This window comes from Rhea pennata, chromosome 2 (genome assembly GCF_028389875.1).
Source record: "Rhea pennata isolate bPtePen1 chromosome 2, bPtePen1.pri, whole genome shotgun sequence".
Classification (NCBI taxonomy): Eukaryota; Metazoa; Chordata; class Aves; order Rheiformes; family Rheidae; genus Rhea; species Rhea pennata.
In genome coordinates, this window is record NC_084664.1 from 72,775,135 (window position 1) to 72,798,343 (window position 23,209).

The 23,209-nt window shown below is 35.9% G+C and overlaps 1 protein-coding gene across 1 annotated transcript in view; it reads right to left on the reverse strand.

Annotated features, from left to right (window-relative positions):
• Positions 1 to 23,209, reverse strand: part of LOC134136209 (dynein axonemal heavy chain 5-like) — a 162,285-nt gene that overhangs the window by 125,462 nt on the left and 13,614 nt on the right. Inside the window, exons 10-30 of the mRNA XM_062567962.1 lie at positions 21,664 to 21,829; positions 21,467 to 21,560; positions 20,256 to 20,354; positions 18,694 to 18,875; positions 17,749 to 17,868; positions 16,858 to 17,059; positions 14,224 to 14,319; positions 12,288 to 12,461; positions 12,104 to 12,193; positions 11,286 to 11,441; positions 10,148 to 10,287; positions 9,145 to 9,296; positions 7,659 to 7,866; positions 6,983 to 7,070; positions 6,734 to 6,857; positions 6,470 to 6,633; positions 5,542 to 5,634; positions 3,558 to 3,761; positions 1,565 to 1,645; positions 1,069 to 1,473; positions 790 to 908 (exon numbers count right to left, since the gene is read on the reverse strand). Of these exons, the coding sequence (XP_062423946.1) occupies positions 790 to 908; positions 1,069 to 1,473; positions 1,565 to 1,645; positions 3,558 to 3,761; positions 5,542 to 5,634; positions 6,470 to 6,633; positions 6,734 to 6,857; positions 6,983 to 7,070; positions 7,659 to 7,866; positions 9,145 to 9,296; positions 10,148 to 10,287; positions 11,286 to 11,441; positions 12,104 to 12,193; positions 12,288 to 12,461; positions 14,224 to 14,319; positions 16,858 to 17,059; positions 17,749 to 17,868; positions 18,694 to 18,875; positions 20,256 to 20,354; positions 21,467 to 21,560; positions 21,664 to 21,829 (3,157 nt within the window). The remainder of the gene's footprint in view (positions 1 to 789; positions 909 to 1,068; positions 1,474 to 1,564; positions 1,646 to 3,557; positions 3,762 to 5,541; positions 5,635 to 6,469; positions 6,634 to 6,733; positions 6,858 to 6,982; positions 7,071 to 7,658; positions 7,867 to 9,144; positions 9,297 to 10,147; positions 10,288 to 11,285; positions 11,442 to 12,103; positions 12,194 to 12,287; positions 12,462 to 14,223; positions 14,320 to 16,857; positions 17,060 to 17,748; positions 17,869 to 18,693; positions 18,876 to 20,255; positions 20,355 to 21,466; positions 21,561 to 21,663; positions 21,830 to 23,209) is intronic.

The following is a 23,209-nucleotide window of genomic DNA, read 5'->3' on the forward strand; positions in this document are numbered from 1 at the left end:
AGGCAAATGCTAGGTTATTGCTTGGAGCACCCTGCTTGTAACAGGAATGTAAAGTACGGGATGCATCTTCTCCAAGACCCTTCAGCAGTTTATGCCCTATGCACAGACATGGTTAGTAGCCTGTGACAGCTGTATAGAAAGCTGCTTCACATTGCCTATGGGCTATAGACTCGCAGGGCATGCCTAAGCATACCTGTTAACAGCTGATGTGAACTCCATTGCCAATAAACACACTGCGGATGAATCATCCTAGAACCACAACAGATTGTGGCAAACCAGACTCTTGTCCTTCCTTGTGTGTCACATCAAGTTACCAATGTAGATTTGTTCTATCAAGCACATATGCCCCTTAATTTAAAGAAAGCCAACATAAGCATGCTTGTAAGGAAAACTCTGAACTTAGTAACATCTAGAATCTGAATCTGCACTCACTTCCAAGGCATTACATCTGCACTTAATATCAAATATCTCCTTAAGTGTCTTGTTGAGTTTAGAATCTTCAAAAAAATTTTAATTTTGGATCTGGATTGAGAATCTGATTTTTTCCCCAATTTATTAACTCTTCTAGATTTTCACCCCAGACTCCAGCTCTGAAATTATGGGAAAGAATCTGTGACAATATGAGTATATGCCCATCTTGTATTATTTTGAAATTAGACTTTTTTTTAAATCTCCTGTTATATATACCTAGAGACTTCTGTATGTTTATTTTCCTGCAGTCTTTTAGATACATCATTTTTCAAACAAACACTAATGAAGCATAATGGTAATGCACCACAATCTACCTACTTTTCATCATAGTCTTTATAAAATTCTGCAGTATCAATCTGGAATTTTTGTACACCACACAGTAAATCTGTTTTCATGGTTGGTTGTACCTTTAGGAGCAAATCCTCAGCCTGTAGTGCCTAAATGCAGAAAAAAGAAGAAAAATATGCATAAAACAAAAAACCTAGAGTTTCTTAAGTAATAAAATAATTAATTAGGTTTGCTCTAGACATAACAAAAAAAAACTGACAAAAACTTTGCTATATGTATTTGAGGAACAGTATGACATAGCTATGATACCTGTATGTTTAGGTTCTTCCAAGCATAAGCCAATCCATCAACTCTTTCTGTGTTTCCATCTTGAAAGAGTAGACTGTATTTATGAAGCACAGAATAAGAGTCTTCTACTGGTCCAATTTTCATTTCAATTTTAATCTCATTCTCTCGAATTTCCTTCAGTGCTTCCATTGCTCCCCGTACATCATCAAGGTCATGGATAGGCCTGTTTAATCTGTTCCTAAGATTGTCAATGAATGAATAAATTTCATCCATTTCTGTGGCAGACGTTTTATTCAAAGCTAATCCAAATGTTCTTTGTCTTAAGCGGCATTCCTGAATTAAGGCTATTTGCAACATCTCTGTTGTAATATCCACTGATTCCAGTATGCAGTGCTTTGGCAGTTCTCTGATTTGGATTTCCAATTGCTGAGGAAAAAAAACAAGTGATCAATTTTTCTAATTTCGTTACAATTTCTCTGACTAGTACAGGGTTTTTTAAAATACATATAACACTTACAGAAAAATAACTAATTTGAGTTTGGAATTCTGCCATTGTTGGGTTAGTTTCTAAAAATTCCTTCACTTTTTCTTCTGGATCCTAGATTAAAAGAAGGTTGTTTTAGTTATTTTTTAGCATTGGTATTACAATAGCCTACATGGGAATCAGCTGCCTAATATACTGTGCAGTCACAAATGATCCCTGTCTAGAAGCTTAAGATCTAAGCATTAAAATCAAATTATTTTGCTTGACCTGTTTTTTCCAACTCTTGTTCTTTATATAGTACTCTTTAAAGCATTTTAAATCTATCAGTAATTCAAAAATCGATACAGATTAGGGTATCCCTTATTCCTCCAAATATTACTATGAGATTTACAATGTCTGTCAGCCCCCAAAAGCAACTCACATCCTCGAACTGCTTGTAGAAATATTATGGCAATTATGCTGTTAGTGGCTGATCAGCTCAGCCATCCTTCCTCTTCCTGAAACAGCATATCGAACTAGTAGGTACAAACATAGGAGCAAGGAGCATTCAAAGTCAGGTCATTTGGTGCAAGCAGGGAAGGATGGATCTTAGAGAACAGAGTACCTTTAGCTTGTTGAAGCTTGCTGCAAGGGGATAGAGCCCTGTGTGTGATATCTCTCCTTTAAATAAGGCAGACTATTCTGTGCTCATGCAAGATTTTCAGTGTCACCAGCACCTTGGGCCCAATATATGTCCTAAATTGTGGATTCAATTACAGACAAACGATTGTTATCTTTCTCAATGACCTCCATCTACAATCTGCACAGTGATACTTCTGAGAGGCTGTTATTACTTTTCTGCCAACATGACCAGTAACAGTTACCAATGGTCTTGCAGAAATGATAAAGAGGGGAAATGCTGCTAACTCCTAAAGAATTCAGAGGTTAAGGAGGAGTTTCAACAACAATTTCACAGATTTTATTGAAAACGAAGCAGTACCATGATTCTGCATCATCCAATCTGATTATGCCTGGTTTGGTGAAAGGATGTACCAGCATTGTGTGGTTAGCTCAATCAATAGCCTCAAAAACTGAAGCAACTAAGCATAAGATTTGGACTCCCACATGCCATGAAGAGAGTGTTCAATGTCAGAAGTGAAAATATCCCAATTTGGCCTAAACTCTAACTGCAAAGGTATCAACATGAGAGGAAATGCCAGACATTGTGGTTGTTAATAACATAGACTATGACTTGATTTAGGAAGGGGAAGCTAGAATAGCTGGCAGTTAAAAGATAAGATATCCTGACTGTGTTTTGGCCTAACTATAGCACCTTTGGCATCACAAGGTAGCACCTTTGGCATCACTAGGTAGCATCTACATAAAATTATATTGCATGAAATATCTCTTGCCAAAAAAGTTCCTCAGAGCTTTATCATCTATGTGATTGGAGCTAGTTCCTAACGAAGACAATTCCATCAGCTCAGATTCTATTCTGCTTTAGAATCCTTATTAATGGAAAGTTTTCCTTGATTGATTTTATCATTTTTATGAAGAAACAAAAAAGCTGCTTTCAGCAATGGTTGCTGAAGGAGAACTAGCCAGTTTAAGGTTCAGGGGCAATTTTGTAGTCTGATTTTTGAAAGACTCTGCTAAATGTTTCCTTTCAGAACCTATACAGACAAGATGCCTTCCAAAGCTACTCCTCATCCTACTGTAAGAAAGATGGCAAGTTTATTCTTGCTCCCAAAATTCTTTTTGTTGTTCTTCTGTTTTCTTCTCAGATGGTTTAATTGATAGGAATGGCAAGTTCTGGTCAATAAAAGAGGAGAGAAGAGGTATATGGATTTTACTATGACACCAGAACATCCAAAGATCATCCTATAGGCCCTAGAAAGCTAGAAAATGTTCAGGACAGGAGGGGATGTAAGACAGAAAACATGAATCATTCTTTCTACAGAGCACACAGTCTAGTTATACAATCTCAAATAGTTTATATAGTACAGTTCACATTATAGCAAAAAAATTTATTAAACATGTATTTAACCTGGTTCCAGATGTCTGAAAATTTAGAAAAGCTGTTTAGAATATCCACTGCTTCAGTTTTAAGAGATAAAATAATTGTGCTTAGCTGGATCACAACTTTGTTTATATCCTTATGCTCGATGATCTGTTTGTCTAAAGGTTTCAGTGCCACCATCCTGGCAAGTTTGCTATCATCCCCCAGGTCTATGGCAACAGCTTGTTCAATCTGGCATAAAATAAATGAGATTAAACATCTGTCCAGTAGTTTTACTGAGCAGTCCAGAATGTGAAAAATTAATACAGCATACATCCAGAATGTGACAATCTAAGTAATATATCACACATAGTAAAACACTTCTAAGAACAGTTAAAAAGTGCAAAGTAAGAACCCACAGGTGAACTCCCTATTCTTAGCTTGCATCATTTTACAGAACTATAGTTGTAGTGTCAAAGATAATTTTATAAAAAATTGCAATGTGGAGCTCTATGATAATGGTCTCAATTATTTCTGTCTAATATACTTCAGATACAAGTAAAACTGTACTGTTTCTTGCTCCCACAAAACTGTTCAGGCCTTCCTACTCTCTTTAGAATAAACTCTAGTCCCATTCTTGGCCAAAAAACAGGGCTGCAAGCAGTGGAGAGCTGTTGCTTGGAAATAAGCAAGCTTGATCAATTCTGCTTGATGTGGCGGAGAAAACTGTGAATCCATTTCACTGTTCCCTAGTTGTTTTTTGTCTGCAGGACTTGAATGGTCTTTTTAGATGGTCTTTTAGAAGTCTCTCTTTTTTTTTTAAACATCCGATTGACCAATCAGGGAGATATTTTTACATAGACGCATTGCAGCACAGATCTGTGTTTTTCAAGACTAAGATAATAGCTGCAGGCACAGGAGATTAAATTACAATCGAAAATATTTAAACTACTAAAATTTTGAACAAACGGGGAAACAGGAAAATTTCTCCTCCTCCTCGGAACTGGAATTATCTCCTTTCTCAAGATGAAGGTGATGGCCATAAGAGATCTACTTGGACAATCAAAATAAATGATTTTTAAAGGTCCCTTCCAGCCTCAACTGTTCTGTGATTCTGAATCCTGAACATGGAAGAGTCTTTTCCTGTGGCAGTTCAGATATAGCTTGCCTAACAGTTAGTTCTCTTTTCAAAAACAAAATTGGATTAAAAAAGAAAAACCACAGCCTACAATACTGTATTAAAATGTGTTATGTGTTATTAAAATGTATTAAAATTAAACTGTGGCTAAAAATTGATGATTTCCACTAGTATGTAGTGATTAGATAAATAGGAAATATCTCTTTTTTTCCCCTTCATTTATTCCAATCTATTTTGTGCAAATTTGAGTGTCTATCTAAAAAGAAGACTTTCTTTTTTATGGATGGAGGGAAATGAAATACTTTGTTAATTGAATCTGGTCATGTGTCCCACAGAGATAATGTTATGTTTATTTCATTTGCATAGGTCAGAATTAAGGCTATCTGAATACCCTAGCAGTGCATTTCTGTATTTCAATAAATTTGACTTCTTGGCTAGCCTTCAGACCTTCCCAAGGCTTTGAGGTCATTTTTACGACAGTTTAAAAATATTTGCAATGTATTTATTGCATTATGTATTGTAGCATTGCAGATGCTACAGTAGCAGCCTGGAAGATTAGCACTTAAAATAGATTTTGCCTGGTAAGAGTGATAGTAATTTATACTCAGCGAGTAGTGCACATGCATAAATGTTACTTTTCACTCACTATCATCATCACATCTGAATAATCTTTTTAAAAGATTTTTCTGGAAGCTACTTCTGACTTTAGTGTTAAAAAATATGCAAGTTTAATGGATTGTTACTCTTGAAATAATTACTTAGTATAGAAATTATATTAAAACCTACTTTCCACTTAACAGGAAGATTCCATTATATAGAATATATTCTTAGAAAATTAAGAACTGTTAAATCAAATATTGAAATTTTAAAGTAATTAAAATAAAAATACTCCACCTGTTGCTGCTTATGATGCAAGTAAGCAAATTTCCACAGGGGAATACCTTTGGCTGCTGTTAAAATCATATTTACTGCTTTGTTTACAGCACTCTAAAAACAATAAAACATTCAGAGAGATTATGCCTAACAAAGGAAAAATTCTCTAGATAATTCCAAAATGGAAAAACCATACCACAGAATATTTACAGGAAATATTCTAATAAGCATTAAGTAGGATCACTAAAAATACAAATACAAATAAATAAAAATACAATATAATAAAAATACACCCACGTTAGAATGCCCAAATAAATTTGTCTGAATTTGAGATAGGATTCTATAACCTATACAGGCAGTTGTATAAATTATATTATTTTTCTATCTACTATATTTTACATTACACTTTGTTGTCTGATTTTTTACTGACAACACCACAAAGACTGTAAATGAAATCTATAAAAGAACTTAGCCATTGATTTTGAGAGTGACAAATGAGAAATCTACAAGTCAGCATTATAACTAACTGATACTTTGTGAATAATTTGAGACACCATAGAAGATTTTAAGTACATGTGCAAGAATTCTACTGAATTAGCATAAATCTATATAGATGTTTAAATTCTTCCATAGTTTAGGGCATCAGGTTAGTTGAATTTTTCATTATGTCTCACTTGCTACAGCACAATGCTGATTTCCAAATGATATTTCAGACTGATAGTCTTTGGATATTCTGTAAGAGTTTAAAGAGAACCAGGCCATGTCAATGGCATTAATTTTTATTTTCACATTTACTTTGAAATGTTTGCATAGTAGAGGGTTGTGCACAGGAGTTCCTGAGTCTCCTGGCTATTAATTTTAATACTGACTAAACTTGCATATCTTGTTTTAAAACAATGTGTTCATAAACGTTTTACCAAAAACGACAGACATGCAATTTCTTTGTTACCTGAATATCTTCAAGACTTGGTCTCAAGACAACATTTGGAATAGCTAGTTGAATTTCAGCTTTGAACAGAGGAACCCTCTGTGTCTCTACAGTCTTGGTCATCTGATATTTAGAGTCAACAACACGTAAGCGATGTCTTAAGGACTCCAAAGAAATCCTTGTGCCTAGATTAATATGTAAGTGAGGTTACATTTACCACAAAAGTTGTGAAAAAATCTTTAAATGATATTAAAAAGATAGCATATCTGAAAATGAAAGACTCACATCTGACTAAAGAGTCAGTATTCTTCTGATAAAGCTGTCCCATCAGATTATAGTAGCTACAGGACAGACATTCTTGGCAGCGTATTTTCTGTTTCATGTCAAGATGTGCGCAGGCATATGAATCCTGAAGTGTTATAAGGGAAAGCTTTAGGAAATTACCGTATTACCCAGCATGTAAGTTAAATATCAAATACCTAACTAGGTTATAAGAGGTTATATATTTTACTTTTTACAATGTAGAGGTCTTACCTCCAGAGTACTTCTCACATCTGTTTTCAACTTGTGCTTAAGAATATCTACCAGTTCATACATAGAGCATTCCACTTGCTGGCTTTGTCTACAAAAACAATCTTACAATCATGCACAGAGAATCAAACATAAGAAATATTCTTTGCTATTTTCCAGGCATATCCTCCCCCTTGTCGCACCTCACTGTGAAGAGCTGTATGTACAGGGAAATACACATACCTTTCATTTTTCTCCTATTGCTTGGGCATGCAGAAAGTGTGGGACAAGTATACACAACTCAACTGTATTTCATAATAATTAAAAATTTTATTTTTTATATTTGTATAAAGTAAGAAAACGGGCATTTGCATCTGATTGGGACGTCCTGGCATTAAAAAAATCAAGTGATTAACATTGGGATGAGGTTTTAACTCTTTTTAACTCATTTTTCTTGCTACTTTTTATAACATAATAAGAAGAAAAACATGAAATGAAATGCTAGAAAATACAGATGCAATTTTACATCTGCTGTATTTAAGCTACTTGCGAGTTTCTCCCTGCAGTCCTGAGACTTTGCTTCAGACTAGCACTCTGTTACAACAGAATTTTAAAAGTACACTACCTATGTATAAAAATGTAATATATAAATAATCCCTCCCAAACATGGTCTTCAAATCTATGCAATGAATAAACCTACTGAGACAGTGTGTCAGCAGCAGAGATGGCAAGTTTTTCCGTCTGTTCCAGGAAAGCAAGTACATCTATAGACTCCTCTTCTGGCAAAGTTATCAGAGCAGTGTTGGACATATCCTGAAGAATTCTTTCAATTCTGCATTCCAGGGTGTCAGCTGCTTCTTTCACTATATAATCCAACTCCCTCAGGGTATCATAAGCATTCTCAATAACTAAGCAAGGAAAACAAAGTGAGAACAAACCATGTAAAGTGGGGAGGAGGGAAAGCAGGGAGGGAGCAGAAGGGCAAAAACAGTCCTTTTACAACACTATTTTCCCCAAAGTAAGGAGCCAGAAAGTCTCCTTCTTAAGAAAAGAGATACTATTGTAATATTTTGTACTTTTTTTTTTTAACAGTAGAGCTCTTACTCCCTCAGAGCAAGACACTCCAATACTGTGACCAATAAAGTTTAGTAGGATTAAGGGATCCTGACCAATTTCAAGAAACAGGCTGATTCTGCAGTCATTTTGCTTCCACTTTATGCGAGCTGCCACTAAAAGGATGATCAGGGATCCTCATCATTTTCCCTAGCCACAATTTCCCACTCACTCCCTTCTGCCAGCATTAGTATTTGTGAAATGATCCTAGTGGAAACTAATTTAGTAGAAAAAAAACTGTTCGGCTGAATCATTCACTCCTCAGAGCTGCACTACATCACTCATATACAGCAACATAAAATATTTTATACATACACAATTTCTATCACTCACAGAATTTAAAGGTACACATTTCCACTCCTGAAGGAATACCTAGCAGATTTTTCCACCTCTAATTACAGTTCTAAGAAATGTACAGAGAAAAGGTTGAGGTATGCAGACAAACTGCCTACTTCAATCTGTGGCTATAGGAAGATAGAAGTGTAAGAGACTACAAGACATAACAGATAGCAAAGATGGTGTAGTACGCATGCAGCTGGCCAACCTTAACCAGAGGTTACCTTAACAAGATGTCAACGTGATAAAACCCAGACCTGAGTAACATTATTCATATATAACAAAATGGGGGTAATATCTTAACAAAATTAGTGACCATGGTACAGATCAGTAAGGCAACCACACCAAGAATACCAAAAGAGGTGCTAAAATCAGGGCTCACTAGGGCAAGAATAAACAAACAGGAGTGGGTTGTTTATTTGGGAGGGCATGAGGGTTTGGGAGCAAAATATGTATATATATGACAAAGCAATTGATGTAACCAGGGCTGTTCAAAGGTGGCTGTCAAGTAGCCCCAGCTTGATCACCACTGTTTAGAGCAGTACATAAACCCATCCTCTCCACTATACTCATGTCTGATTTACTTTCATAGTCAGGAGGGATCTGGCATGTTTTTTTTCCCTGGCACTGAAACGGAAATACTTGACTGCTCTTCCTAAAATTGACAAGAAAATAAAGGGAAGGTATTACCTAAAAATATCACAATCACCTCGCCTCTTCCTTCACTTAATACATACATTTATTGATGTTTGAAGAAGTCCATGATAACTGTGTGAGGCCCAGACTAAGTGCATCCTCAACTTGTCCTATAAATGGTTTCATCAGTGGTTCCAGCATAAGAGGAATTCTATTCAGACATTCTCTGTAATCGATCAACAAATCCTGAACTCTGCAAGACATAGACGTGTTTTGAATATACTTATTTCAGATACTTGAAACATACAAAACTTTGGACACACTTTCTGTTAAGAAAATCTGTATCCATATGAAAATTAGAAACTCTTCTTAGCTCTTCCTATCTCAAACTAAGTCTCCTTTTGTTTCACCCACACCAGAAACTGACTGGGGGAAAAAGTACCTACAGTAAAGTGACTGCGATCAATTTGGAACAGCTTTCTTTCATGGAAAATGATTTACAGTCTAAAACAGCAAATTGAGAGCACAGTATTTTTGTTCCTTTCTATTTCACAAAACATGGTATGCAAAGACACTGTTAATTTGAAAAGTTAGATGCAAACTACTCAGAATACCAAACTGGAAAGAAAGAGAGGCCAAATTCTGAACCTAGATTTGTCTATGTAGCTCAGTGAAAATGACAGAGCAATATAAACATGAATTGGAAGCCAATGCAACTCAGAAGTCAAAAATACATAATATGTTCCCTACAAGACGTGTTGCAAAAAAGTGACAGCTTGCTTTTCTAATTGCTTTTTGAGGTTAACTGTAATAATCTGGAGAGTAATCCTGGTGTTATAGTGCATAGATGCGTTAGCAGTACCACTTATGCTGCACCTGTCATAGTAGCAGAAGAAAAGAATGTCAACAATTTCTAGTAACAAGATGTTTGTGGAGATGGGAAGAACTGCATGTGAACAATATTACTAGGAAAGTAAAGGGAAAAGCAATTAAATTTCAATTAAATTCCACCAAAGACAAAAAATTATAACAAGTACATGCAACAGGGACAAAAAACTAGGAAAACTTGCAGATGAGAATCAAATCCAAAAAATGTTCACTAACTTCATTTGATGTCTTTTAATCCGTTCTTCATCTGCACACAAGTGAAGGACCACATCTGGAACTTCAAAATGCATTTTTTTCATGTATTTTGCTTCATAAAGTACTTCCAGGACCACTGGATCCAAGTTTACAAATAATTCCTTCATGTAGCAGTACAGGAAAATAAAAAAAAGAAAAAAAAAAGAAAATACGTCAGTAGCTTGGTGGTTGCATGTGGTATGACAGATCTAGAAGACACAGCAAGATACAGAAGACTAGCCAAGAGTCTATAGACACATAGACATGTTTAGATTTCTACACAGATATTCAGACTCTTGTACAAATAGTTGGCTTTTCCAAAGCAATAATCAATCAATAGCTCCCACTGATTTCAATTTCCTTTGACTTAGTATACTCTCATCAGTTAGTGGCTATGTCTTCCCAAGTCTAATTCTAGTTTTACAGACAACCTTCTATGGAAGTTAGTTTCCTTCTCATCTCAAGATTCTCCATCTGTAGACTGGGGAGGAAGATTGCGAGGGTTAGTCTCTGTTCATTTCCTGGGACATAAAATGCTATCAAGATGCTAATTAAATTTCTAAAGTAGTAGCTATCCACTATGAAATCATGACAATTCAAAAAAATACCACACTTCATTACTTCTCTGCACTATAGCAGAGAAAAATATCTGTAAAACACTTGTAAGAACAGTAAGAATTTGTCTTGGAGAATATTTCTGAAATTGAACTAATGAATGACTGTAATATACTCAACACAGTGATGTTGACCACGACAGAAAAAATCATTATCTAATTAAAAATTCCTTTTCTTGACTAAAATTCTAGATAACAGAAAATAAAACATGGAGCAATATGTAAAAAGATGTAGATAAGTCAATAATGTAGTTATATTTGCTGTTTACTGTCTCTTATGTACCCTGAATGAGGCTGGAGACTAATGGAGACATGATTAAACCTGTATCCTATACATATAAACAAACATTTTTCTATGTATATAAACAAACATTTACTCAGATTAAAGTACTTCATTTTTCAAATCTTAAAAATTAAGGTTGTGCTTGTCTGTCTACAATATTACTAAAGCGTCACAGGTAATAACAAACAGTGCAACAGTATCACAAAGAATAAATCCCATTTACCTTGGTTTCTGGATGTCTGAATAGTAAGGAAGAACACAGAGCATTTCTAGCTTGGTTAGCAAACCTACACCAGGCTCTGTGATAAAGTAGTTCAAATTCCAATAGAACTGCAGCCATTTTGTTGTAGCTCTTAACAATCTTTTTCATTTCCAGTGTCTGCAAATCATAAAGACACACACACACACACACACAAAAACCCCATTTAATCAGTTCTAATACAGCCAAACATAGTAAAAATGGTATCCCCTAGGACTTTCCTCAACACCCTCAGGAAAACAACACAGAGCTTTAAGCTATACTATTTCAGAGATAAAACAAACACAGAAAAATATTTAATAATTCGGTTATTAAAAATACTAGCCCATGACTAATCTGTTTTTATTAAAAAACTACTCTAAAGAATGTAACTATTTTTCTGACTTTTTCTTCCTATTCTTGTTTATAAAAGAAAGTCTATACTATGAGCTATATATAGACAAGCTATGAGCTTGGCTATAAAAGAAAGTCTATACTATGAGCTGTTTTCACATCGAGGAAGCTATTTAAATGACATTTTTCATTAAGTATACCTAGTAGTTGAGTTTAAATGAGTCCTCCTCATTATAGGGTATAGCAGACAGAAGGCTCTAAGGCTAGGTAGATGGTCAAAAGTACTATGATCATGAGTAATATGAGTCAAGCCCCAGTAGAGACAAAAGAATTGGCCTAAGTCAAGATGAGGCACAGAAAAGTAAATTTAAGAATTTAAAAATAAATCATGTGCCTGTTAATAATATGTTTTAAAGCTTAGCATAAATAATCCTCTGCTAATTTCCAACCTTCAGAAGTATGCTTTTCTTTTTAAGGAATTTCATTGGTTGGTCAATTTTTCTGTATAACTGCTGAGCCCACATAATCTTCCCTGTTACCTAAAACAGAAAAGATATGAGGTTAAACTTCCATGAACTTAAAAACAGACAAACAGCAAAGTATTTTCTTCTTTCTCATTTATTTCATTCTTACTGGTGGTATATTACGTAGTACAGGTGGATTTTCTTTTTGCTTCTGGTAGAGTTTTCGAACAAAGTCTAAGTCTCGGGTGTACTGCTGAAGGGCAATGGTATACTTCTCATTAAGATCAATACAATTTCCCCCCATTTTTTCAAGCTTCATCAGAAATCTCAGCATCTGTTCAGTCTAAAGAGAAGGATGAAACATTTACTGCAGAAGATGCTACTGGTTCAGACAGTTGTTATTCATAAACTGTTTTTTTATTATTTATAAAAAGTTATTTTCTAAGAAACAAAGAAAAACCCATCCAGATAAGTCAGTGGATTTATTTAGTTTTAGTATTTTGTCTCACATAACCTGTATTTACCTCAACATAGCTTGAATTAACCAAAGTGCCACCATCACAGTATACTGGAACACCAGTTAACTTCTTTCAGATTTTGAAATCATTACAGATTTTTTTCTGTAAACAGATGTGGCAGAACACCTACACCTTTACTCCTGCTTCATTTATATCTCATTTCACAGTCAGGGCCTGAACCAATGAACTATGCTGACACCAAGGTAACAGCTAGCAGAGTTGATTTCATTACTTGTTCCAGTCTGAGAGGAATAACTTAGGAAAAGCAACATGAAAAATACATGAATGAGCTCCTGAACAATACAGCTTAAACTCTGAGTACAGCTCCCCTCCTACCCCCCCCAATATTTAAATCTAGCTGTAGTTCTTTAAAGTAGTCATTCATGTTTATAGCATTCATTCTATAATGTAGAAACAATTGAAAAAAGAAGTTATTTGGATTCATCTTTTGTAATAGATGGTTCTAGACGTTTTTCTGACAAACATCTTTCCATGGGCTTTTTTCCCCATTTTTTTATTTCTATCAAGAATTACATAATTGTCATTCTTTTCAGTATAAAAGAAAAAAGCCAATCACCTGATGAATCTGTTCTGTGTTGCAGCACTGAGAGGTGAACAAGAAAGTTTTGAAGGAATGGAAACTGTTCTTACTAGCATTACATATATTATTACTATATATTGCATACATAACATTGGCAACATGTGGAAGCCCTACTACGCTGAAGTCTTATGGTTGACGAGGCAATGAACTGAAAACTTCCCCCTGCACTTTCAATTCCTCTTCCACCTCTGCACTAACATTTGAAGACAAAGGCTTTATCACCTTGATCTTTCCAATAACGGGATATTGGGCTGCAGTGTAAGAAGTGTTGAATTCTCCCCGCAGACTGGAAATACAGTTTAATTATCTGTAGTAGTACTACTCCAGAACTTGGAATCTGTGTCAAACACACAATTAGTTTCCTTTCACTGGGCTCAAAAAACTGATGCTGTATGCCTCACAGGACCTTTGATTTGTTTTTTCTTTTGTTTTTTAAATATAATCTTCAATCCCTAATTTTCAAGAGGGAAGACAGGGAACAGCAATCGGAATTAAGACCACAGTAGTGAACATTACTCATGGACTGCAAGTGAGTGTACAGAATAAGGAAAGAAAGCACTGAAAGAGAGCAGCAGAATAAGAGGAAAACAACAAGTCAGTCTGAAGAGAGTGACAAAAATTGGGAAATAGGAGTGTTAGAAACATAGAGGAGGACTATCCTAGTATATCAGTGGCCTGGGTAGAGAGGTATGGGGAACACCAGAATGAAGAAAGGAAATAAACTGGGAAAAAAAAGATAGGGCTATAAAATCAGTAATGAAAGATAGAACATGAAATTGGCATCAAATAAGTAATCACATCAGCTTCCAGCATTCTTGCAAGCTACTTTTAGAACATTTGTAATAGGCCTGACATCCTCCTACATTATTTAAGATAGCAACCAGTACAATAGATAACACTGATGGTAACAGAATTTTCAATAGGAGTTGTGGATACTTAGAATTTCTGAATACTCAACAAGGGGTTTTAATTTGCAGAATACTTACAGTTACAGTCTTCTCAAACCAGGAATTTACAAATTCTTGTATGGACTGGTACAATGCTGCAATTTGGCTCTTAAATTCAAGGTAATCTTTCTCAAACTAGAAAAGGGGGAAAAAACAACATCTATGCTGTTGCATTCATGTTTTCCAAATTTCATTCCAATTCATCCAAATTTTTTCCCCTAAAGGTTTTGGGGAATTTCCTTTATCCGCCCAGTAAATTTGTTTAGCACTGAATAAAGAGAACAGGGAAAACACCACTAACAAAATGGAGCATTTACACTATAATAAAAGCAAACAAATTTTGCTTTTCAACAAATAGATTGTGTGATTAAAAGCTGATTTCTGCAGACACAAAAGAGTATAGAAGACTAAAGACAAGCAGAAGAAATCCAATAACCTAATTAGAGAGAACAGACTGATCTGATCCAGCAGCTCACAGGCTATCACAGGAGGAGGCTCAGTCCATTGTCTAGGTGTGAAATCCATCCAGAAGAGTCAATGGGAAAGGAGAGGCTCTCTAGATCACATTCCAGGACTGCAGTGGGTTACTCCCAAATGGGGTATGGGACTCATTATAGGTTGCAAGGAAAAAGCATTTTGGGTTTGTACAAGACTTATTATGGGATTGTCAGGGGAAGAAACAAAAGTAGGGACCAAGGTGGTTTGGGGAGGAGCATGCATGGGAAAACAGAAGGATAACAAAAGGAGATTGTCCCATATAAACTGCTGGTCAGTACTCTTATCTGTCCATGCCCTGGACCTGATCAGCACAGTCTGTCCTTATTGCTTTCTATCTCTAACCATTTTCCTAAGTGATACAGCTCTCCAGTCCATACACATGTGTGTATAGGGAGATCTAAGCGTCAGCAACTGCAGTGGGGTCCATGGTTCATAGGGGCCTGTGCCCCTGTGATGCCAGCAACTGGAGAAAACAGAGTGTATGGAGGTCTAAGTCCCTGCAAATGGAATAGAGATTTGGGGTCATAAGGGCCCATATATCTGTGCTGCCAGCAACTAGAGACTGGAGTGCACGCATACTGTGTGGGTACGTATGTCAGTGTGAAATGGCTAGCGAACATCAAGCTGGACAAGAAACTGAGTAGGCCTGGAAACCAAATATTGGATAGCTTTAAGTCTGGTCCAGATACTGAAGAGACCAGAGTGGTCTGAGAGTTGGCTACCACAGGACCAGGAGGGCCAAGCCAGCTACTGAAGAGATCATGAAGTTTCTGTGTGTACATCTGAGTACCAGCAACTGCAGCGGAGCTGTGAGCCTCAGAGGCTTGTGTGTCCAAGAGCCAACAGCTCCCCAAGGAGGAAACCAGGGGCCAGCTACTGGATAGACTAAGACCAGCTACCAGAGGAATCCATAGTGAGTGGGTGAGTGTGCAAGTGTGTGTATTTTTCTCTTTTTCTCCCCCCACAACCAAAAGGTTTTCATCCTAATCAGCCAGAGAGGGTAGCAGGATGAGGCTATAAATGCTGTTTGTAATTGCATGAGTGCTGTGTTTTCTGTGTTGATCTGTATATGTTGCTGTATATGCATATATGCATTGTATGTACATATGTATTTGTACCTATTGGGAATACTCGCTCAGCCTTGCGATTGACTGGACCTGGGGGGACATGGAGCTGGTGCAGCCTCATCTCCATTGCGCTACTGGGCCAGATTTGGCAGCTCCTAACAAGATTTACATTGGGTATTTATCTGTAATAATTTTTCTTAAAAGTCCAAAACGCTGAGGGCCTACAAGAAGAGTTAGATGCAAACTTCCTTGCTCAGAATGCACTCTACAAACTTAGGCAGACAATCCATAAAAACATCTTACTTCAACCATTATAGAAAAGCCAAGCAACTTGTAAACATTTCCAAATTCCAGTTAACAGTAAAACTTTCTCTTTCAGAAAACAACTACACAGCAAGTATTACAGATATGTAAACCAATATCCAGTTAGTAGAAAGCCAAAGGTGCTCTAGGCCTAAATGATTAAAGGGAAGTTCATGACAATTGCAAGCGATAGTTCAGGAATGCAGGGACAACAACATTCCTTACACTTTCATTGTTAGGATATCGATCCAGTAAAGCAAGCAAGGCTACAGATCAAAAAAGCAGCTCAATTTCAGGATGGGCTAAATGAGGAGCCTTAAGCACCTGAGAAGTCACTTTAGTTCCAGCCACCCTATTCCGCACTAGAAGGGGTATCATCCATTTCTCCCTCTAAAGTGGTCATCTACATGCCAATATTGCCTTTACTACTACATTGAGAAACACTGCATAACTCTCGAAAGCAGATGAGCTGAGTTTAGTGTCTTGACCTCTCTGAATTAGTTCCCTATCTGCAATTCAAAATGTACGCCACAAGTAAGCTTAACCAAAATTGTTTGTATTATCACCTATCACACAAAACCTGGTTTATCAAAAACCTAGTTTATCAAAAACAATAATAAATTAAAATTAAATAAAAAGCCTAATTTAGCCAAACAATTTCAAGAGATATTAAAAGATGTTAATGTATTAGAATTACAACAGAATACTACATGCATTATTATTAAATTTAATTCTTTTTGCATATTTCCAGTGAAAAACACAGGTTTAAGGGACTGATTTTCAGATAAGTGCTGAATGTTTATACCTCTTGTTTTCTGTGATCCAGAACATCGTATGTTTTTGATTTGGTGTTTGCAGCAATGCTCTGGTAATGAGCACTGATCTCTTCAATACCTTCTATTTTTAAATGCTGGAAGTCTAAAAGGCTTTCCATAATATTGCTCATATCTGAAATCTTCTCCAAACGTTTACAGAATGTATCAAATTTTCCAAATATATAGTTTTCACTAATGATAAAGTAACAGAGGTGTTATTACACAAATAGAAATATTTTTTAACAAGTTTTTTCTATGTGACCTACATGTGTAACATATATAATTGCTACCAATTTTCCCATTTAAAAAAATCTATGCTGTAATAATTACAAATCAAGTTAAAAGCCCTTTAAAATAGTGGATATGATGCAAGTAATGCTTAATTCTTACATACATCATTATCAGCCCTTTACCCTGTTTCATAGGAGTTATTCTTCTAAATAAGATATTTGAAAGGAGATAAAATGACAGTGTACAATGCTAAGACATGCCCCATGCGTTAAATATCAGTATAGGTGAAACTCTAATTGGCAATGTGATTAAATACCCTGTTCAAACTAATTCAGCTGGATTCTTTTCACTTGTGTTGGTGACTCCTGGATTTGTTGGGATTTTGTACTTTACTTAAATATATGTAGCAATGCACAAATTCCCCTGAAATCACCTTGGGCATGTGCTATCTCAACAAATGACATATTCTGGCAAAAATCTGTCCCTGGTTTCTTCCTGAATAAAAAACAAATACAAGAGCATTTTCTGATTATCAGAAATGTTACATTTTAACTGAGTATTTAACTGTTCAGGTAGCCAACAGATATGATGTTATCTCATTTATAAATTGCATAAATGAATATGATTCAATATTTGCGTGTATTATTTACCTGAAATCAAATTGCCTGTCACTTGGATTTTCTTTTAGATTTTCCCTGATTCTCTGAAAGGATGCTTGGTACTGTTCATTGAGGAAAAAGCATTGTTTTATCCTCTTAAGCAATTCTTGCCTGAGGAAAAAGACACAAAAGATGGAAAAAACATCCTAACAAACTGTAGAAAAAATATAAATAAAAATAGAACATTTCAATCAGGTGGGTAACTTTGCAAAACAAGAATATGGACTCATACTCGCATCAAAACCATTCAAAATACGAGGACCGCATTGAAAGTTTTTGTTTTAAGTTTGTTATATAGATTGGAAATTACTAAGATTAGGTTTTAATATCTTCAAACCAAAATTGTCAGAGCATAACCCAGAATAGAATTACACCCTGTGCCAATTCTACACAGAATACTTGGTAAACAAGTCTGAGCCACTTTCCACCAACCCACATACCTCCCTCAACAGAGACTTCAATCAAATTCTAATTATGCTCCTGGCATATTATTGCCTTCCTCAAAATGACTTTACTATCCACTGACAGCAAAATATGCAAGATAGCCAAACTTTCAGATAAAATTTCCCCAGTCTGTCACTGAGGTTTCTTTCTGAAGTACCTCAGCTCCCAGTTCTAATGGGTGTTCTGGTCAAACGAAAAACAAAAAAACCCACCACAATTGGGACAAAATATCAGTGTTGTATATACTGATACATATGCATTTCAATATTTCAATAACCATTTTCTCCACAATACATTGTAAGCTTGGTTCTGAAGAATGCTTAATTTTACATAACATACCACGAGTGTTCACAAGCTTAAAATTAAAATAGGAACTGGTGTTTGATAGGATCAGGAGTTACTTAAATTTAGCTTTGCAGCTGCCTTAATGACTAACCTATGATTTTATCTCTAGTGCTAACAAAAGAAGCTGAAACTGTAAAATTCCATCACCTGTCCAGGTCCCAGATTTTTGAAACACCTTCACTTAAATATGCTTTGCATGTTTTAATCAGTTGATTAGTGATTTTAAGAAGAAGAGATGTCATACGCTCTGATGTGTTGTAGTATGGTGATGTACAGTAAATCATACAAGCAGTATTCATTAAATTGGGTATGTGCTCCATCATTGTTACCTACAGCAGAAAACATTAGAAAGTTAACAATTCAAATTTCCTAAAAACTAACACAACATTGAATGTGACAGCTCTGGAAATATGTTTGTCAATGGATAAGTATCTTTTTGGTTGTAACACCCTGTTCTTGTAGACTTCCTATTATGAATTGGACCACACAATTTACTTGTGAGGACCTAATGCACTGTGTCCAACAGAAAAAGTGGTGAATGGTCAACAAATGAATGAATAGGTCTTTATCCAGACTGGAATTTTCCAACAGAAAAGCAGAGGCTGGGCTCCCCTTTGACCACTGCCTCCAGTATGTTTAGGAGTATGTTACCATTCTGCTTTGCAAAGGAATGTGCTATATAAGGCCCATTGAAGCAAGGACAAGGAGATGTAAGTTGGCCTCTTCTCATTTTGCCTAGGGCTATATGGAAGAAAAACCTGGAAATGGGAGGAAAGGCATCAATGATCTCTGTCCTACCGAGAACATTTAGACTGTAGAGTTCCATGTCCCAAAGAAACATGCCAGAAAAATGCACGCAAGCCAGATACACTGAGAACCAGAACAAGATACAGTGCCTGCCCTAGAACTGGGTAAAATTGAATGTTTACCTAAAAGCCAAGCCCAGTATAGCAGAATGGTGAATATTTGCAGAAGAAAAGCAACAGAGAACGGCATACTAAAAAGAGTTGAGCTTTGACCAAATATTTAGAAAACGAGTAAGGAGTTAGACTATGTAAAAAGCCTCTGAAACACATAAGTTTGGACAGTTTTACCAGTCTGCCATCCTCAAAATTCATGCTCTCACTTAAAAAATTAAATCAAGGACCCAAATGGTTGTGAAAATAGTTATGATAATTAGAACCAGGATGAAAGCAAGTATGTGCTACCTGCAAGAAGAACAGCTGCATCTATAAAAGAAGCGCAAGCTTCCCAAATTCAGCTCAACTAGATGTTGGACTCTGAGGGCTTAAAATAATTTTATGAAGCTTGCATTAAAAAAAACACAAGTAACTACTAACTGAAGCACATATAAAGGAAGAGGGACCATATGTAAGACAGGACCTCACAAACACAGTTCAGCTGTCATCTGGTTTGGCAGAGAGCTGGGAAAACACATTTTGCATATCCTTCCCATGCCCTTCAATTACCATCTGGAATGACAGCTGTCTCCTACACAAAAAGTAATATCATCTCTGGCTTATTCAAAATCTGCATGCTTAATTCACTAATGCCATATGAGTTAACCTATTCATTAATCACTGGAGCTCAATTAATCATTAAATATTGGAATCAAATACAAAAGGAGAAATGTCATTCTTTCCAGCATCAAAAGTCTTTTTTTTCTTTTCTGAATTTTATATTGTGCTTTTATTAAAAATATTACTTACAGGTGAAGCTTTGCCAAGCGAATCAAAAAACTGTTCCAAGCTATATAAATATCTTACATTGTCTTTAGCTTCATTAGCAGCAATTGTTACATTACCATCCTGAAGGTGAAAAAAGCAAATAGAATTAATAATATTAATATTTATTGAACAGGTTTCGTAAGCTTTTCCAATGCACGCTGATACAAGACTATGATTCCCTCTGGAAAACATTTTCCTCATAGAAGGTTTCTCAAATAAGCCATTTCTTCTTTACAAAACACAACTGTTTTTATGTACAAAAATTGGTAAGATCTTCCTGGCAATTAGCAGTATTTGTCTGTGATTCAGAGGAAGTTCTCACTCAGTCCCCCTCAAATTGTCTCTTCCTGATGGAAGCACTGTAGCATGGTTTTGCTAATCTGACTTACAATTACAGAATGGTTCCACTTACAACTCTTGTTATGTGACTATGTGTATATGTATGACTGTTTTTTAATTACCAGTTCTGTAGAACTTGGATAAGATCACTGAAATATATCAGAGTGCTTCCATCTCAGATGTCATTTCTTAATACTCATTAGGGCAAATCAGTCTCCTAGTGATGCCTGTACATCTTTTCATGTATAATAGGTGAAACTATCCAGTACTTAGCAGGCAATTCCACATGAAGAAAGGAATCTAGTTCATCTTCCCTGTCTTGTACTAACAGACAGTATCAGCTAAATCTCATTCATCATAGAAGTCAGTAAATATGTTAAGTATAAAGTCAAAAACTTAAGATGACACAATTTCCCTAGTTTATTTTCAAAAGGGTAGAGTATCTTTGTAAGTGCTAGAGGATCTGTGTTCACTGGTATTGAGGGTCAGGTGGCCTATACATGGCATACAACTTATTTTTTCAGCCTCCCTACAATTTTCACTGCTGAGGCTGGAGAGAGACAGAATAATGTTTTATTGAAGCACTGCTTTACTTTTACACAACCATTTCACCCACTATGTTTAAGAAAGAGGCAAGTTATAGAGGCACTGACCCTTCCTTCCAAGTTATGTGTTTACCTTCAAATCAAGACCAGTGGTGTGACATGCTTCAGCAAAGGGAGAATAAATCACAGTATGTAAACAGCACAGACACTTAAACTAATTTTAGCATTGTATGTTCACTTCTATGTGTGTGACAAATAGAGTACTGTATTTTATTCATTTCAAACAATTTTTATTAAAACAGAAATTACCAGTTCTTTCCACTGCTTTAATGTCTTTGATCTTGCTGTCTGAAGAATACTTAGAACTTTCTTTACTTTTGGACTCTTGATCTCTTCTAAAAGGCTTTGAAGAGAGACACAGATCTGAATTTCCTTTTGAAATGAAAGTATGCATTTATAAAACAAAAGCTTTCTTTAGACTGTGAGAAATAATGCAAGGATTTAACCTGTTAAATGATGCCATTCTTGACTTCCAGTGTTCCAACTCTGTAGATGGACCAATGTCATCAGCTTCTTTTCTTATTTGTTCACTTTCAACTAAAACTTGTCCAATCTGTTTAATCCAGACCATTAACACTTCCTCAAGTTTCTCAGTGACCTCGGTGTTACTGCCTTCAAAGTCATAAAACAGGGCAGTCTCATAAGCACCAAGAAATAAATACAAATTTTAAATTACATGAGTGAAATGTCTTTGGTAAACATAGGCTGAGAGCATATTGAAGCTGAGTATATTCAAATTACTGACCTTTGACATGTGAAAATTAAGACAAGATGCACACATACACTTCTACACCTGCCTACTCTGTCCCCATTGTAAATGGAAAACTACAACAAATAGTTAAAAAAAGCAATGAGTTCATGGGGGGAAAATACAATGATGTGCTTTGGGGACAATAATGTTTCAGAAGTCCAACAAATTCATTATTTATGATATGTATATTTTTCTGTTTGCAGCTGATAACTACAGGTTTACTTCCTCACATTTCTCCCTCTCTGTATTGAAGTCTATTTGACATTAAAAGTATCATACAAAGGACAGCATTATTAGGAATCACAAAAAACCTCTAATTTTTAAATTAGTATGTTTTTTAGATTGCCCTAACAGAGGAAAGAATCTAGTTCACTTGCTGCATTGTATTTGTGGACCTTGTATTGATAAAGGGAGTCCAAAGAACCCGTTTAGCAATATAACATTATTGTCTCATCCTAAGAACCATCAGTTCTTTTCTGGAAGCTGTCCTGCCATAGCCTCATGAAGGGCTGAGAGGAATTGCAGAGGTATTGGTGGTAAGAAAATGTAGAAAGTTATTGTCTGAAGAGGCATAACCAGTCAATGCCCATGCAGGTACATACCTTCTTTGACTCACAGCCCTCAAAAGCAGACTTAAGCTTGGATAAAACTTTCCCAATACCAGGGAAAGAAATGAGTATACCTGCTAGGAGGTGATCCCAGCAAACTAGGAGGAGCACAGGCTGGTGCATACAGGATATGGCAATGAACTACACAAGACTTTAAGATCTATGAATTAAGTGATGGGCAAATGACTGATGATTTTATGACTACACAGTCATAAACCCAGCATTATACTCTCCTCCCAGGCAAAAGGAAAAAAAATATACATAGCTCAAGGAAGACAAGTAAGTTCTTCCATGCAAATGTTTTCTAACAACATAATATTCATTTATCTATTAACTGCATCACCTGTGTTTGCTCTACTGTAGGAATTACTCCCTAAGGAGGAAAGCAAGAATATTGCCAGAGTATGCAGGGATGTGACAAAGAAGGCTAAGGCTCATTTGGAATTAAATCTAACAAGGGATGTCAAGGACAACAAGAGCTTCTTCAAATACATCAGTAGCAAACAGAAGACTAGAGAAAATGTGGGCCTGCTGCTGAATGGGGCAGGGCCCTGGTGACGAAGGATACAGAGAAGGCAGAATTACTGAATGCCCTCTTTGCTTTAGTTTTCACTGCTAAAGGCACCCCTCAAG